At 39.6% G+C, this 19,538-nt stretch overlaps 1 protein-coding gene across 3 annotated transcripts in view; it reads right to left on the bottom strand.

The window, feature by feature from the left end:
• Positions 1 to 19,538, bottom strand: part of ap3b1a (adaptor related protein complex 3 subunit beta 1a) — an 83,714-nt gene that overhangs the window by 13,729 nt on the left and 50,447 nt on the right. For all 3 annotated transcript variants that reach the window (XM_049603938.1, XM_049603937.1, XM_049603939.1), the window contains exons 23-25: positions 11,446 to 11,674; positions 4,869 to 4,953; positions 4,115 to 4,212 (exon numbers count right to left, since the gene is read on the bottom strand). In XM_049603938.1, the coding sequence (XP_049459895.1) occupies positions 4,115 to 4,212; positions 4,869 to 4,953; positions 11,446 to 11,674 (412 nt within the window). The remainder of the gene's footprint in view (positions 1 to 4,114; positions 4,213 to 4,868; positions 4,954 to 11,445; positions 11,675 to 19,538) is intronic.

Here is a 19,538-nt window from a genome sequence, read left to right on the forward strand (position 1 = left end):
AGCAGGAGAAGGCTTTAAGAAGATAGCAAAGTGTTTTCAGGTTGGTCTTTCCACAGTTCGTAATGTAATTAAGAAATATATATATCACCTTTATTTATTCAGGGAGGGCCAATTGAGAGCGAGCTCTCATTTCCAATGGCGCCCTGATTACAGTACAATAAATACAATTCAATACACATTACAATACATATCAATAACGATAATATACACACCACAGAAGCATATAATGAAGTTAACAAGTACATGTACATTCAGCAAGCATGAGGTCAATAAGAATGCGTTTAAAATGATTAAAAGGAATCAATGTGTCCAACTGAAGCTGAGACAGCAGATTATTCCATTTAAGAGGAGCGAAAAAACCAAAAGCAATTTTTCCTACCTCCGTTCTAACAGTTGGGATATTAAGAGCCAGTGAGTTTTGTGCACGAGTGGGGTAGTTAAAAGACTGAAAACTCAGTAAGCTCGATAAATAGAGAGGAAGTTTTTTAAGCAATGCCTTATAGATAAACAATATACAGTGTTGCTCCCTTCTCAGAGCCCGGGAAGTCCAGCCTACATTTTGATAGAGTTGGCAGTGATGGGTCATGAACCCATCGCCAGTAATAAATCTAATAGCAGGATGATAAATTGTGTCAAGTGGTTTAAAAATAGAGAGAGAAGCATGCATATAAATAATATCACCATAATCTAAAACCGATAAAAAGGTAGCAAGTACTAATTGCTTTCTACAGTGCTGAGGTAGACAGGATTTATTTCTATAAAAGAATGTCAATAAAGGCTTCAGCTTCTTTAAAAGTTCTGCAACATGTAAATTAAAAGACAATTTGTCATCAATCCAGATACCAAAGTACTTATAACAGGAAACCCTTTCCAAGGGAGTCCCATCAGCAGTAGCAAGGCTGATCTTATTTAAGTCAGCAGTGCATTTTTTTTGTTGTTGTGAAAATCATGTACTTTGATTTTCCTGGATTTAAAACCAATTTAAGATCAGTCAGAGTTCTTTGGATACAACAGAAGTCATCTTGTAAATTACTCAGACCTATTTCAACAGAGGGAGCAAAAGAATATATGATTGAATCATCAGCATAAAGATGAATTGAGCTATTTTTGATACCACAATTAAAATCATTGATATAAATAGAAAATAACAGAGGCCCTAAAACAGAACCCTGCGGAACCCCTTTGTATATATTCAAAAATTCCGATATGAAACCATCACTAATCACAGCATGAGATCTACCAGATAAATAATTCTCAACCCATTTACATGACTTGTAATCAAGCCCAATATTATGCAGACGCTCAAGAAGGATAGTGTGGTCAACCGAGTCAAAGGCCTTAGAAAGGTCAATAAAAAGGGCAACACAATCAAGTTTACTGTCTAGTGCTTGAGCGATATCATTCATAACCTTAGCAATTGCTGACACAGTGCTATGTCCAGGTCTAAAACCAGACTGATAGATGTTTAAAACTTCATGTTCAGATAAAAAAGATCTAATTTGGTTGCTTATCAGACATTCTAGTAGTTTCGCCAAGCAGGGTAGTTTTAAAATTGGACAGTAATTATTCAGTTCATTTGAGGGGCCACCTTTGTGCAGAGGAGTTACAAATGCTGTTTTCCATATATTAGGAATACAATCAGTTAAAAGAGTCAGATTAAAAATGTGCAACAAGAAATGGCAGTTAACAGGAACTGTGATGGCCAACTTGAAGTCTGGAAGACCAAGAAAACTTTCCAAGAGAGCTGCTTGTAGGATTCTTAGAGAGGCAAATCAAAGCCCCTGTTTGACTGCAAAAGACCTGCAGGAAGATTTATCAGACACTGGAGTGGTGGTGCACTGTTCTACTGTGTAGCGACACCTGTACAAATATGACCCTAATGGAAGAGTCATCAGAAGATAACCTTTTCTTTGTCCTCAAATTCAGTGTCAGAAGTTTACAAAGGAACATCTAAAAAAAACCTGATGATTTTGGAAACAAGTCCTGTGGACTGATGAAGTAAAAATAGGACTTTTTGGGCACAGTGAGTAAAGGTATGTTTGGAGAAAAAAGGGTACAGAATTTCATCGAAATAACTCCTGTCCATCTGTTGGCGGTTTGATCATGCTTTGGGCTTGTGTTGCAGCCAGTGGCACGGGGAACATTTCACAGGTAGAGGGAAGAATGGATTCAATTCAATTCCAGCTACTACGTACTGACCATGCAGGGTGCCCAAACCTTTGCTTTAGGCCCTTTTCCTGTTTTTGTTATTTTGAAACTGTGAAAGATTGAAATTAAAAAAGTAATTTTTGCACAAAATTTTGACCAGGGGTGCCCAAACCACACAAGCCACTGTGTCCATTTAAAAAAACCCATCTATACCTACACATATATATTATCTATATCAATACAGACCTCAAAAATCCAGTATCATTCAGGCCATGATCATCATATTGAACTTGGGCATTCAATTTTGAATCACACATTAGAGACATCACCGAACTGTCTTACTTTTAATCTCTTTAGAAACATTGCCAAGGTTGAACAGTTTTTCTCTCAGGCTGACACAGAAAAACTTGACTACTGGCTACTGGCTGGCTACTGACTACTTGGCTTGACTACTGTAATGCTCTCTTGTTTGGTCTACCTAAAAAAAAAAGGTGTTAGCGGCCTACAACTTGTTCGAAATACAGCAGCTATAATACTGACGAAGACCAGACAGAGAGCACATATAACTCCTGTTTAAAGTCACTGAATTGGCTGCCTATCAGTTGTGGAATTGATTTTAAGATTCTCTTATTAGTTTTGAAATCACTGAATGGTCTGGCACCAGCCTATCTCTTGAACATGCTTCTTAGATATGTACCTAGCAGGTCCCTCAGATCCTCTACTGCTGGCCTGCTGGTCATCCCATGGATTTCAATAAAAATCCATTAGGAATCAGCGTTTAGCCACAGTGGCCCAAGTCTATGGAACAGTCTACCTGAGCATCTGAGGGACTCAACCTCAGTGGACATTTTTAAATTAAACCTTAAGGCGTATCTTTTTCACTTGGCTTTTACTTAATAGTGCTTCATCATTTGTTGCCTCTGTTTTTAAGTCTCCTCTTTAGTATTTTCTACTGCCCCCCCCCCCCCCTTATCTTTACATGTATGTGTTCTTTTAAATGTTATTTATTTTATAAATGTTATCCTTTATTGCTCATCATGCTCTGTGGAACATTTTGGGCTGCATGTTTGTATGAAAGAGGCTTTATAAATAAAGTTTGATTTGATTTTAAGGGTTTACTTTGAGTCAACCCTAATTGCGTACCTAATGTGTAACAATCCACAGCTGAAAACCCCCAAATAAATGCACAGTTTCCTCTTGTTTGAGTGACATTTGCTAAAAACGACAGGGCTGAGGCCTCAAAAAATAAATAAATATAGATTTGTCAGCCTTTTTTAAAGATTCATGGCATCAGTAAGAAGAGTATGAGGGTGGGGAAGTCAAAAAGTTTAAAGAGATGGACTAACACTTTGGTTTCTGGAGATCTGCTGAAAATAAAAAAATTAGAATATGGCCAGCTTTATCTTTTAATCAGAATATTATCATCAGAAGCTGATTTGCAAAAAAGACTGCTGACATTTGGGCAAACAGGAAAGATAATTCTTTTATTTGAGACCCAGCAGAACAGCTCAGAATGACCTACCAATATCGACAGATCTATCAGGATGGTCTACTATCTTTGTAAATATAGTTAAAAGTATAGTAGCTTATTGCGTCAAGTATTATTGAAATGTGGTTAAAAGTAGAGTAGCTCATTCTGTCAGGTATGAAATGAAATGAAATGAAATCAGAATGTGGTATTATCTCTATAAATATGGTGAAAAGTATGGCCATGTCATTTGGAATGTATTTTTTCGCCTCCTAAACACACTGCAAATGCACACATCATGTTGGTAGGTCATCCTGTGAGGTTGCTCTGCACATCAAAACACCAACAGTCTTGAAACACTAACAGAAAAGAAAGGGATTAGTTCTTCCTCTATTACCAATTTGATTCAGGAGAAAAAAACTGCAAGCTTGTATTTAGTGGTAATTATTACAACAATTTTCATTGTTATAACAGGACACTGATACAAATATACCTCACCTTGCTCCTTGCTGAAGTCTTGCTCTGTCACACTACTGGGCATTAATAGCTCACCCACAGCCGGCTGGATGGACACACTGAACTGGTCCTCCTTGGTGCTGCGGGAGGAAAACAGCAGGAAAGCATTAGTGAATCATTTACAGGATATCTAACATAAAGAGTGAAGTAGGATAATTGTGAGGTCGGAATTGTTGCAAGACAATGTTTCCCCCCTAATTCAAATTCATTTTAACCTGAGTGAATGAAGGATGACGTGCTACAGTGTGCGTCTTTTGTGCATTTGTGTGTATTCTTGCTTTGCTTGTGTATTAAATGTTTCTCTTCTGATTGCCTTGCAAACCACGCTCTGTGAATGGCATTTTGGGCCAGATTGATTCCCCCATCCTGAACAGATTTTCTGATAAGGTTATTGATCAGCTGAGCAGCGGTGCCGATGGCATTCAGCAGGTTGATTTGAGCTGGGACTGATTACTGGAGGAATAATTGTTATCCCAGTGAACCCAGATCAATTGTGGCTGATGTCTCACCTGGGAGTGCTGGCACAGAGCAGGGAAGGAAAAGGAGAATTACCAAAGAACGAATGACAGAGGAAAAAGGTAAGAGAGGATGCAAATGAACATAAAAGAAAGAGACACAAGAGGGAGATGTGATGTTGAATCTGGAGAGCAGGAGCAGAAAAGGGTAGTGAAAGAGATGTCGGTTTGAGAGGGAAAAAAAGCCCGACTTGATATGAGCGGATGTCAGGTTGTCTTACCACAACTGGAAGTTGGCTGCTTGTGTCGAGTCGCTGAAGTCAATACCCATGGAAACCGTCACTGAGGCCTCTGGCTCCAGCCGCTCTGAGAGTGGAAAAAAGAGGGGAGGAAAGACGAGAGGAGAAAAGGAAGAGTGAGTGACAAGGGCACAGTGTGCAATGTGGGGAAGGATGGAGCAAAGGGATAGGAGGTGGTGGAAGGGGAGGGGGGGGCAGCAGCAGAGTGGAACAGACAGGCATCCACACCACTTGTGTTTTCTACTTCACAAAGCAAGGCCACCGTGTGTGAGAAATCTATCCTTCAATCTCATCCCCCCCCCCACACCTCTAGCCTCGGGGAGAGAGAAAAAAAAAACACATGAAGGACTAGCATATTTCCAAAACAACAGGCTTGTCAAAGAGAGCATCAGCATCAAGAGGGACGAGGTGAGGGAGACAGACAGAGCGGACGAAAGACAGAGTTAAGTAAAAGCAAAAAAAAAAAAAAAATGCTGAAGTGAGAGTCTGGACAGCTGAATGAGAAAGGAGGATGGGGAGGAGGGGGGTTAAGGATGAGAAGAACACAGACAGACAGAAACATCCTCCGCGCTTCCCCAGTCGGCCTGTGTTTCTCTCTCCGTGGAGCAGCGCTATTTTACTGTATAACTCTTTCTACAGACAGAGAAGAGAAGAGACTCCTGAGGAAACCCTCTGAAAACAGAGCCATCATGGACTCACTTCCAATCCAACCTTTACGGTCTCTCTAACATGCATTCTCTGGTTTTACCTTCTTTATTTTACACTCCCTGTATCCTCCCTCTTCTGTGTTAGTATAAACCATAACATAAACTATTTAGAATGTCATCTGAAGTAAAGACTTCTATTGAAACTGCAAAGTTACATGTATCCTTCCTAGGTTTTTAACACATTTCAACTAGTGAATAAGTGGTAATATGTGTAAGAACAACTTGTCTGCAAAGGAAATATGCAATTGAGATTATTAAAGTCAGCAAGTTAATGAACTAAAAACCTACCTTATCACTTTCTGACACATGCAGTCAACACAAAATCTATTATCATCTTCTGCACTACTGTCAATCACTCATAAAGGTTTTTCCAAAACTGCTAATTTAAAGGGATTATTCAACATTTTGGGTGTGTGCATTGGGTGTGTGTACATTAATGTGGATATAATGACGAAGTGGTTAAAGGGAAATAATAGAACAGCTAGAACAGTTTGGTAAGTTCAGAAAATTACATCGTTTTACAGCCTATAGAACTAGGAAAATGCTTAACAATAGTACGAAATCTAAGAGGATATCTAGTCTCATATCATGACAACAATGAAATATCAACAGTCCAGCTTGTCAAATTCTGGCCCCCCATTCAAAAAGCTGACTTGAGCTATTTGCAGCTGCTGGACGGAGCCATAATGACTTTGGAGACCAATAACAAGGAAACAAACTTGCACATTTAGTTAACAAAAACAGCAGTCAACATCACTTGATGTGTTTTTTTATTTTATTTTGTGGAAGCGTTTTTCCATCAAAGATGAAACAACACAGATATGATATAGTGGGTGTTATAGTGGGACTTGCGGTGCCCACGCCATTAACTTCTATAGAAGTAGCATCAAAGTCTGGCACCAATGAAAAATTTGAATGCTTTCACAACAATGTAATGGCCCTCCCTTCTTTTACAGTTTCCTTGAGTTGAAGTAGGAAGTCTGTGTGTAAACTGTGACGGATGTTTACAACAGTTTTATCTTTTTTACCATCTCTCCACAAAGATGCTTTGCTAACCTGGGGGTTTGTTTAAAACCTGTATTATCATCTAACATGTTTTTATCTCTGTTGGACTTCTTGAAATGTGGACCTGTTCCCAGATCTCCACAATTACTTAAATGAGTATGATGTTTAGGAATGATAGCCAACACAAAAATAAAACTCATGCTGTAATAGACCACACAATGCTACTTAGTGTTCTTTTTTTATATTTGTAAATGAATTATTAAAGGCAGAGGACATGCCAGTAACTTGCTACTACTAATTAGTTCAGAAGAAAGATGTTAATTGACTTAGGAACATGTTGCTGGACACAAACAGAGAGCAAATCACAAGTACTATTTCATTTTACACTGTTCAATTACAGGTTTAACAACCGTTCACATGGCGATGAGCAGCAATGGAAGAGTAATGTACCCTGTAGAGGCAAAGTGCAATATTTCTTACTAAATACATACCCTGTTATGTATTGCCCTTAATGAACACACACAAATCAGCATTACATAAAGCTTTGTCTGTATTCATCCTCTGCAACTTATCCAAACCGACTCCAGCCACCAGATCGCAGTAGCTGGGCTCAATCGATCCAAATTACCCACTGTTTGGCTGCTTGCGTTCCTTCAATGCCCAATCAATCCCCTGCAATTGACAGTTTTAACGTGCTCCACCGCACACCACTTGTGTGTGTGTTTGTGTGTGCATGAAAAAGAAAATCTTGAAGGAGCCCTACTCTCAGTCATATATTATATACCGAGTGCAGCAATCATACAACAGTGTGACAAGAAATATGGAGATGGTGCATGTTTGTTCATCCTGATCGATACTAATGAACAGGGATTAGCTGAAGTAATATTGGCTGTTTTCAGGTGAGGATGGGGACAGGCTATTTGCTGAGCTGATAGCAAACAGGCTTAAAATGGTCATTTAATATCTATCTGAGAAAACAATCATAGTAAAGGTAGAGCTGCAGAATTTCCAGAAAGCCATCATGGATGAAAAGGAAAGCCAACCAATACTGCATAGAAATTGTAATAAATGCAGTTGTTTAGATTACAGAGGGGGAAAAAAAACAACTGTGACACCCAAAATCAGGCTTGAGTTTGACCCTCACATTTGTGTGGACTGGCAGCAAGTTTTACAATTACAGAAAGTATCATAAATACAATACAAAGAGAAATAAGATTGCATAGAAGCTTTAAGGCCATATAAGACACATTTTAAATAAATGTAACAAAATAAAAAATCAGACAATTAGCGATCAAATAATAACTAATTAAGTTAGTGACACAGGGATTGAATAAATAAACAAAAAATATAAACTCAAACATTGGACATCACACTTTAGATAAAGCTCATGATAAATTCAAATTTCTATTTAGTCTGAGATTAAAGGGACATTGTGTAACATTTTCAGTTGTTTATTGGCAAAAATCGATGTCTGCATTTATAAATACGTCAACATTGGTGTATTATTACCTCCACCAATAATCTGACTTATTCTCGTAAAAGGAGAATTTTGGATTTGTTTGTACATTGTGCGGGTAGTCTTCTGGGGCGGTTCCATAACATTTCGCCATCTTGAGAATACATCTGCCAGCAAGGGACATACTTATATACCGATAACAGCGGCTAACAGCGTTATGCTGTATGCTTCTCAGTCAAGCAGCGCTGGCCTGGCTCTCAACAAAAACGCAGAAGGCAAGGCTGTATGTCCCTTGCTGGCGGATGTGTTCTGGCACTGGCCGCTTACAGCGGCTAACAAGTGTTAGCAGTGCAGTGATGCGAGGAGAGGGATGAGGTGAGTGAGGTTGAGCCACTTGTCAGTTGTCAAAAGACAAGATTTTTCGATTTACACCTTCCCTAACAGTCCTACGTTGTTAACACAGCCAGCATGGTGAGGAAAGCGGTTTGTCAACTCGTGTTGTGTAGGAGCCTGAATGAATACTCCATGAAGTATCGGATGACATGGTTTCATCAATGTTATCATAGCTTTTTGGTACACAGCGGCTACCGTTGTTACAATACATGTTTAAAACAGTGAGGCACATTAGATGGGAGAAATTCCTACAAGTAGTGCTGGGTCAACAACAGAGAGTTTGATTTATGGTTTACAATTAGGAAACTACATCCCCAAAATGATGGCTATGCTCTATACTTTTGATAATGTCAACAAATACTATTTAAAGGCCCAAATTCAGTATGTGTTTGCAGCCTTTCTCTCAGTACTTTCTGACTTCCCAATACTGTCTGTGATTCTCAAACTCTAAGTCCGGTGGCTCCTATGGAAAGATGTAAATCTTTAAACACAGGTCATAAATATATACTTATTCTTAAAAATAATTTCTTAAAACAGCTGAGCACTGTAGTTTTTAAGCAAATGTTTCTCAAACAAGAGTAAATTGTGCATTACTTGGGGACTATTTTCAGTGGTGGATTAATCCACATTTCAGTCTACTGCATGTTTGGGGCAACAGGATGGTGTATGTGAGATTGAGTCAAAATGAACTATGATGTGTATTAAATGGTAATGAAGGAACATGTCACCCAGTGCAAAAGTATGGCTCACACAGTGGCATGCAAAAGTTTGGGCAACCCTGGTCAAAATTTCATTTAATTACATTAAGAACTGAGGAAACAGCTACCTGAAAACACTTTGCTATCTTCTTATAGACTTCTCCTGCTTTGTGGGCATCAGTGGGCATCAGTGAGCCCGTGGCTGCTGATTGATGGGACAAGGTTTCAGGAGTCAGAATATTTATAAAGCTTTGAAATTTGCATCACCTGGCCTTTCCTAACAATGACTGTGAACAAGTCATAGCCCTGACAAGCTAATTAAGGTCTGAGACCCTGGTGAAAGTTGTCTTGAGAGCTCAAATGTCTTGGGGTGCCCAAACTTTTGCATTGTGCTCCTTTAATGTTTTTCCACTCTAAAATTGTAGAAAATAAAAATGATAGACCAATCTTGCTTAAAATGTTGAAAAGCGTGTTCATGCCTTTTGAATATCAGTTCATCTTCTACTCACTTAACTATTCACAATAAATGAAATTTTGACCAGGGGTGCCCAAACCTTTCACTATAGATGTGTTTTTAATTGTCTGCTTTTATAATATAGTGTGATAAAGTGTTTCCCCTATATGGATGTAGCAGCAGTGCTCCACAGCTGCTAAAAATCCCTGCATACGCCATTAACTTGCGATCTCTACTTTAAACAGCCACAGTCAAAGATGAGCAAGGATAATAAAAGGTAAGGGTGCTCCACTCTGTTGGTTACTGATCATTATCGGTCTAGTCATTCTAAATAGTTTGAAGGCCGTTCAGAAGAGCCGAACAGATGACACAAAGCATGCAAGACAATTTTTCTATGCACCCCTAATATAGCTTCACTGGTCTGGCAGTTGTGACAAACTGTAACTCAAATACATTCATGGTTTACTGCTAACTTGATGTCCAGCTCACCTGCTTGTTCCAAATACAGACACAGCGCCTCCCTCTCCTCGCTTGGTGCACACAGACACACACAAACATAAACCATGCTGACCGCTTATATAGGGGCTACAATACACACCACTGTTTTCACTCACTCACTGCTGTTTTTTACGTTTTGCTTGGTTTTGTCCTGTATTTTTACGTTAAGAGTCATCAATTGTTTTTTTTTTAAAGCAATGTAAGAGTGTTAATATTGACTGAAACACTAGCATAGATAACAGGCTTTTATTTAATGTACATATTGCTACTCTAGTTAGGAAGCTTAAAGTGAAAATTGGCTTTAATTTTAGAAATGAATCTTGTTTTACTTTCAGTGCTAAGAAAAACCTTGTGGAAGCTACTTTTCTGCCTGTGACTGATTACAGTGACATATTGTATGTGCATGCATCCTCCTCCATTTTATGCAGCCTTGATTCAGTATACCATGCATCTCTACATTTTATTACAAATGCAAAGTCCCTTCCTCATCACCGCATTCTTTATGATTTGGTGAGTTGGACGTCATTGGCCACTCACAGACAACAGCATTAGTATATTTTTTTTATCTATAAAGCAATACTGAGCAAACTTCCAGCCTACCTCTGCATCCCTCTGTGTGTCAGCTCTGGTAGTTACCAGCTACGCTCCTCTAAGTGGCTGCTTTTTAATGTACCCCGAGTTTTAACATACCTAGGGAAAACTGCATTTTCCTACTTTGCACAATGGGCATTAACAATCTTCAAAAGGATCTAAAGTTAGAAACACTTATATCCATTGATGAATTTAAGGGCATCATAAAGAATGTGGTGATAGAGACATGCCTGTTTTTCTTGATAGCCAACTATGTTTGAAAAGTTGTTGTTTTATTGTGGATTTTCGTATTACATGTTGTATTTGTTGCATTCTAATGAGTTTTGATTGGCTTTTACCTTGGCCAGATCTCTCTTGTGAAAGAGATTTTCAGCCTAAATGTGACTTCCTGGTTAAATAAAAGTAAAATAAAATCGTGCTACAATGTTGGTTTGTCACGTTGGTGATTGTCACTTACGGTTATCTAAGACACAGAGGTGATGATCAAATGATTCATAATTGAAAACACTATGTGGTGTGGCACAGAGAAGAAATAATCATCTGGGTCTGATATATACACCCAATGCTTATAAGTAGATCAATTAATTTCTGGTTTTTCATCTTTTCATGGGATTTGTTGACAATAAGACAAATGTAAAATACCACCAGCCTTAAATTTTAATATCACAATTGCTGGCAATGTTACAAATCAATAAACAATATTGGATTTACCTGGTGTTCCTGGAGTGTTTTTTATATGTGTGGTACTCATACTCACCAATGGTATTAAAGCAGTGGATGTTCAGGCTTGCTGGACTTCGGTCTCCTATATGAATCTCCTCCAGGCTGTGGTCTGAGTTGTTGGTCAGTGTGACCTGTACAGCCACCATACTGGGCTGGTACAAACAGGGCTGCCTGGGAAAATGATACTTGGCTGACAGACCTTTTCCAGTCATATGGTGAAGCAGCTCATATGTCTTCACGGGGCCAAAAGATGGAGTGGTGACCTAGAGGGACACATGAAAGAGGAGGGATAAACCTTAACAACCTCTGATTCTAGGTGTGATTTTGTACATTGCAAAACAAGACTGACAAATACACCAAACTTCTCGATTATCAGAGAAATACACTGCAGTATGGACTGGATCAATCTATGAACTGAGCACTGCAGGAAACAACAGCCTGAGAGCAGAAACAGAGAAAGAAGATGAGAAAAACAGTACAAGCAGAACACTGCTCAGAAGCCTAAAGCTTTCTATATCACATCCAGAGATGCCTTGTGCATTACAGTACAAATGCATCCACCCAAGAGGACAGATTAATACAAGAATCTCCGCTCTTTTCATCACCTATATTCATACAATTCAGCATGTCCAATCAGCAGGCAGAATGCAGCACTTCTGAGTGGAGTGGGACCGAGGGTTGGACGATAACTCCCCACCAACCCTCCCTTCATTAACTCTGTGGGGTAAAGAGGAGCCCATTTAAGAAATGTCCTCAATCAGCCCAGTTAGACGGAAATGGGCTGGATGCTCGGTCAAACCAGGCTGAATAAAAACAACCTCTAATGAATAGAAACACAAGTGCCTGCATGGCCCACACCCGCCACTCGCAGGCCTTTTTAAAGGGGCTTTTACCTTTTCAGAGGCAGGAAATTGTATTAGCTTTGAGAGATATAGAAAAAAAAGGATGTGGATGTGGTGCTGTATTCCTTTCTCCTTAAAATTAACATCCAATTACTTAGAGGAATATTGTTGACACTTTCTGGTTCTCACTTCACGGCAGCAACTGTCAGCTGTCATCAGAAAGAAAGGTGGGTCTGCCCACACAACGCATCACAACGCACTAAATGTATTCCACTGTCATACATGAGAACATTCACATTACATCCATAAACTTCAGACACACCCTAACAATTCAAAGTAATGAAAAGCATCACAGAAATATTACATTTTTGAGTAGTTTCTTCAGGTCCATCTGCCTTGACTGATGGCACTAATTAGTTCAAAATATCAGGATGAACAAAGCCTTTTCACACCCTCTGAAACACTTAGCACCTAAATGTATACCTACGCTGACACAGAGGCAACAATGGTGCAAATATAGTGAGAAATGTACGCAGCAACCTCCCGACCACTTGTCATGCGATGTGTGTGAGGATGAACAATCAGTTTGACATACGACAAGAGCAGTGGAGATGAGTTTAATGTGTTCACTTTAAAGGGTGAGAAAAAACACTCACTGCCATTGTATTGTATGATGAAAACAACACCAAGTTTGGTAGTTAAATTGTTTAAAAGATTAGATATACCACTTATACTTAGAAATTTACCCAAAAATAAGTAATACAATATGAAGCCATAAGGCCTCTACAACGATGTAAAAAACCCCTACAAAGTACAGAAAAATGACTGCGAAAGAGTCTTCAATTCCATTTGCTTATTCTTTCATTAGATAGACAATATTTTTAGGTCAAGTTCTTGTATTGTTGTTCATGGTAAAGACAATGAGTATGTATGCAAAGCACTCTCTGTGACAAATTAACTGACCTTCATATGTAAAATCAGTGGAATACCCCAAAACAACAATCAAACTTGGCCCCTCCTCCCTACACTGCTTGTATGTATAGAACAATAAAGCTAATGTACTTTTAGTTTAATTTATTTGACCCATTTTAACCGGGTAAGTCCCGTTGAGATCAACAAACTCTTTTTCAAGGGAGACCTGGCCACGACAGCAACATAAGAAAAAGTTACAGCCAGCAGCAACACAATAAAATACATAGGGTATAGGGTAACATAGGGTAGAAATATTAGAAAACATACGCACAATCACAAGAACCAGATGATGCAATCATCCTTGTATTTGTGAGAGCTTTAAAATCAGGCAGAGACCAATTCACATAGATTCATAAAAGCTTTCTTTCCCAGCTCAGTCCGTACACTAGGAACAGACGACAAAACTAAATCTTGAGATCTCAGACTAAAGCAACAGTCAGATCTCTGTTCAATCTAAGTACAAATGTATGAAGGGTCAAAGATGGCCAACCAGCGCTGGAATTAAGCGTACAGTGATGAGTAAGGGCTTTACAATCTGTAACAAATCTTAGTGCACTACTGTAGGCAGTATCTAACAAGTGCAAGCAATCTGCAGATGCATTCACGTACAACAGATTACCTAAATACCGAACCGGTAAAACCATTTTTTCTGGCCCCAAAGGAGAAACGAGACTTGTTTTTTAAATAAAACTTCAGTCTCAGCTTTTGAAGAAGATGATCAATCTGTGGTTTAAAAGAATTGTCAAGCCAAATACCGAGATATTTGTAACAAGCGACAACCTCAAACTTCTTTCCCTGAGCGGTAACAACATCTGGAGTGTTCATAGGCTTTTCCCTAGCATTCCAGAAATGCATTACCTTCATTTTATCAACATTTAAAACCAACTTTAGTTGTGAAAGCTGAATCTGAATAACATTAAGGACAGCCTGCAATTTGGCCCCAGCCCCCGTGTCAGCTGAGCTGGCACAATATATCACTGTGTCACTGGCACAAAAATGAAAATTGACACGATCCACGTTTTGACCTAGACTATCAATATAAATTGAATATAACAGTGGACCTAACACAGAAGCCTGGGGTACACCATCACAAGTGTTGAGTCAGTTAGAGGTGAGTCCATCAAACTGAACACACTGAGACCTTTCCGAGAGGTAATTCACAAACAAGCCCACTGCCTGATCAGATATACCAATACTAGTCAACCTCTGCACTATAGAGAATGTGAAGGTGCACCACATTAGTGTTTGCTTAAAATTCCAGTGCCAATTTGTTATAAGAAATTACCTTCATGTATACTATGCAGCATTTTCCCGATAAATATGTTCAGACTATCGCAGAAGTAATCCCTCTAAATCATCACTTATGACCCACTAATAGTGTGTAGCTGTGTATTTTTCTGCAAACTCTACCCTATGTCTCTATTTTCTAATTGTCTGTGTTGGGGAAATTTTTGGGCATGTTCCCCCACAGCACTCAGGTGAGGTCAGAGCTTTATAAAAAGATAGTGACCAGGTGCCAGACTGCAAGCAGCAGCATCCAAGAGACTCAATGTCTAAATACGCAAATTCAGCAAGGTGAAATGCCAAATGAGAGAATCAGGGGTTAGCTTTTACTTTTACTGGTAAAGATGTTTAGAAACATTATCCAACAATCCATATCCCATAGTATACCTTTAAAATATTCCAAAAAAATTATTAAAAAATTATTATGAAGAAATATACACTCAGTTGCCAGTTTTTTTTTTAGGTACACACAGCTAAAACTAACACAGCCTAATACATGAGTCCTGCAATGAATACTCTCTTCATGAAGGTTATAATGTTCAGTTTTTGTTGAAACAGCACTGATTCAACTTCTTGACACCATCTGAATGGCATCAAGGAGACTTGATTTCCCTGAGCTACATTTCTCCTGGAGAACACTGATTTCTCTGCCTTGTATACAGGTCACCGGATTTCTTGTTGACTTTTTACAAATATACATTTGCATAACGAAAGACTGCAGACAGGGACACTTAACAGCAGAGTGGCTGAATGATAGGAGAGATCATTACATGGAGCGATGCATCGTTGTATGAATACAATTCCATCTAAAGTCCGACTAAAACTAGGAGTCTATGTAAGTCAGTTCACCCTGTAACATTTGATATATTTGTTCATCTAACACTTTGTGTTGTTTATGTTGTTAGGAGAAGCTGCATTTTGTTTATATATCCATCTGTATATCCTCAGGACCACCAGTGTCCTCTCTCACTGCTACAGATTAAATAAGATAGACATGGTTCCAAAATAAAGTTGGTAAATAGGAAGGGAGAAGTCTGAATACTGAGCTGCTGCATGTGTAAGCATTACAGAAACTAGGTTCCTACATAACATGTAAATGGATCCCTTGATTACCTGCATAACCTGGACTCTCTGTGTAATAAGATAATGTAAAACATACCAATTGATATCAATGGGATAGACAAAAAAAAAAAAAAAAACTTCTGCAGCTTCTAAAGTCAATGTACTATTTTTCCTTGGTTAAAGTATTAAACTGGCAACTTTTGGCATCTGTTTTTAAAGATGCAAATCTTTGGTAGGGACAAATAGGCTTGCGTATCATACTGGAACCAGAATAAAACATTTAAAAACAATAGCTAGTCCAAGTCACATTAGATACAGAATAGACTGTCTGATAACAACACCATTTCTCAGTCCCCTTGACAGAGAAGCAGTGTCTCCTGTGCCCAGACCGCCCACACGCCTGTGAAGGAGGTCAAACAAACATTTGTTGCTGTGCTGTAACGCCGCTGCGCCCTCACAAGCGCCCGTCACGCCATCGCCAGCCTGCAAATTTATTGGGCCACTTTTAGATGTGTCAGAGCAGTCGGTGTCGATAAAGCTGGCCATAATGTTTGCCACCCCATCACAACAGAGATTTACCTCCCTGACAGACGCATCCTGCTTCAAGGTCCTGTCTGTCGCCCTCGCCACCAAGCAGGCGGCAGCGACAGGAGACAGGACGGGGCTTCAAACTGCTTATTATCACCAATTTGACACAGTGGACAGTTAAAGCCTGACACAAGTGCCCACACAAGCCCCTTCACTCTCCCATCCATTGTTGTCCTGTTACGCAGCACAAGCCCATAACACCTCAAGTGTAAATAAGAAGAAGAAGAGGGATGTAACCTTGACTTCTCTGTCAGTCTCCTGTTCTTTCTTTGGCTCGCATTCTCCACCCTGGACAGGAAGGAGGGAGGTGACAATGAGGGAGGAAGTTGATTGAGAGGCTCTATTATGCATCAACTTAAAGGAAGCTCCCATGATGGATGACACAGACACCAGTCACCTTCAGAGCCCGGACGCCACGCTCCCAGCATCCTCTCTGGCAAATGACCTGAAAATCCCGCTGACATATTCAAAAAGGGCTAACCGGAGCCGGGTAGCCTTGTGCCGTGTGCACAAGAGGGCCAATTTAAAAGAAAGTGGTGTAGGGGGTACAGAGACGTATGGGCATATATTGAAAATCCATTTCTGTTTTTCAGACACCGTCTGCCTCCAACACCAGGGACAGGATTTCATTATGCTCTACAAGAGTTGTGAGGATTAAGGTAAGGGACATGTGTTTGACTTTAGGGCCTAATTGTTCCCCTCAGTCAGGAGATGACAATTAATTGAGGGGCGTCACAAAGACCTTGACTGCAAATTGGATTAAATAAATGTTACTACAGCCATCTAAAACTACTTTAATGTAACAAGAAGTCTCTCCAGCGCATATAGACAGAGGTTACTTCATTTATGCCAATTTGTCAGTAAATTAGGTATTTTAAAATGATTAATTTTGAAGTTTTCCATTAAGGAACATTAGCAATAATAGAGGATTGTTATTCAGAAACCCTATTGTCCTTCATCTAGCTTTGCAAGTATCGTTAACAAACTGCCAACAGTTTCTTTATGTTAGCATAACATTTAAGTAGGGCCGCAACTTGTGATAATTTTCATTATCAATTGATCTGCTGATTGTTTTCTAAACCAATCAATTAAGCACTTGGGTTTTGGTTATTTTGTAGACCAAAGATATTCAACTTACTGTCATAAAAAAAACCAACATAATATATTCACATTTCAGAAGCTGAAACCAGTGATTTTTAGCATTTGTGCTTAACAAAATGACTTCACAATCAAATTTCCAAAGATGTGTATCTTTCTAAGATTTAAATTAGCAGTATTTTAATGGACTTTATTTTTTTAAACATATAAATCACAAGAGACCTGTTACTCTCAAAGATCATTATCAATGTACAGTATTTAACTTCACTTGTAAATGATGAAGGTACGTTATACTTACAATAACACTGGCTACAGAACATGAAAGAAACCAGTATTTATTCTAATATTTCCATTTTCTGTACTGCATACTTCATCTCGACAACATCTCCAATAAAAATATACCAATATACATACGATGCATTCCATTGTTGAGTCCCAAAAGTCTTATTTTCTTAAAGCCAGAAAAAATAATCTTGAATCTTGAGTAGCAATCTCTATTTTGTCTCACATATACTGGGTTTAACTTTAAATGCATTTTTAAAATATATTATTTATTTATCTACTTTTAGTCTTTCTTGAGTCAAGGATCTGAATACTCCCTCAATCTTTGGAAGAAACAAGCTGCATAATACCACATTAAACTGATCATGTAGGCGTGGATATGGTGGATATTTCTATTTATAAATTTCACAATAAATGGTTAAGACCCTAATTCACCTGCTTACAGTAATTAAATAGCTAATTGCTTTGTTGAGACAAGTGGAAGCAGCAGACAATGAAAACATGTATGATAATCAAGATTTTTAGGGATCAGCATCATGACCTCTGTCACCTCAGAAAAGGACAAACATGAGTGACAAAAAGAAGAAAACAGAAAAAATTAAATGCCCATGCATAAAACACACACACACACACACACACACACACACACACACACACACACACACAAATCTGTCCTCACATAGTCCCAAAAACCAACTTATAAGAAAAGAAATGCAGCAACAGCTGCATTAAAACACAAACATTTCCCAAACTCTCCACTTGCTGCGTAGGCCACTGCACTGACTAGCTCTTTCTGTGTGGGCATTTATTCCTATTTAAGAGGCAATCTCTGCAGTTTGAGTGGCAGCAGGAGGTTTGGAGGGCAGGGGCTGCTATATTCGTGGCGCTCGGGGTCCTTCTGCTGATTCATAATTAGACGTGAACCCAGAGCGCCCACTACGGGGAGGTCAGAGGGGTGAGGAGGGAGAGGGGGGAGGAGGAGGGGGGAGCTGGCGCCCGCCTGATGGACACCAAATGAACAAATTATGATGGCCCCCTCTGGGCGTGATGGGGTCAAACGCCGTGCGCCCCGCCGCTGACAGTTCAATTTCCCCCCAACGCAGCACCATTCGCCGACTGCTAATTATGAATGAAAAGTTATCAGCCTCAGCCACCCCGCCGCACACACGGACAGCGGTCGGAAGAGGTTTGGGGAGGGTGGGGGGGTGGGGGGCGGATTTAAGAGGCATTTGTGAGAGATCCTAATGTCAAAATGTTATTAGAGAGAGCGGTAGCATGCAGAAACTGGGGAGAGGAGGAGGAGACAGAAAAGGAGGTGGGTCAAAGACAGTGACCAGGGTTAATCTAAATGCCTTTGATAACCATGCAGTAATTCTCTAAAAGGGCCCGAGCGCTCAGCTGAGACAGACTCGCTGCCTCTGTGGGCAGATTGCTGAGAAATAGAAATGACACTGGGGCCAGTGTGTGTGTGTGAGAGTGTGAGAGAGAGAGAGAGAGAGAGAGAGAGAGAGAGAGAAAGAGAGAGAGAGAGAGAGAGCGCGCTGATATGTAAGCGTGTGCATGCATAGGGAGGGGGGAGTGTGAATAAAGGTGAGGTTATTTACCCTTGTCTATGAATCCCGATGCCCATCATGTATTTATGCATAGAATTGACTCTAAATCAGATGTTGATGCGCAAAAAGTTCCCTGTTCTAATCTGCATTTCTATTCTCTATTACTCCATGGCCTTCACCTGAGGAGGAGAGAACGACTAACAAGACTGCATAAACGCTGGCCTGAGAGCAGCTGTCAATCATACTGACTGACAGGCGGGCAGGACTGACGGGCGGACTCGGAATATAGAGTAACTTACCACAAAAGCCAAGCACAAGACCAGAGCTAGGACAGCAGAGAGGCCATTCAGACAGCTGGTGAAAAGACATTTGTCTACATGCAGCCAAACTTAGTGTTAACAATAAAAAGTTAAAACAAACTTAAGAGAAATCAGTCACTTTTAAAG

Source organism: Epinephelus fuscoguttatus, linkage group LG18 (assembly GCF_011397635.1).
Source record: "Epinephelus fuscoguttatus linkage group LG18, E.fuscoguttatus.final_Chr_v1".
Lineage (NCBI taxonomy): Eukaryota > Metazoa > Chordata > Actinopteri > Perciformes > Serranidae > Epinephelus > Epinephelus fuscoguttatus.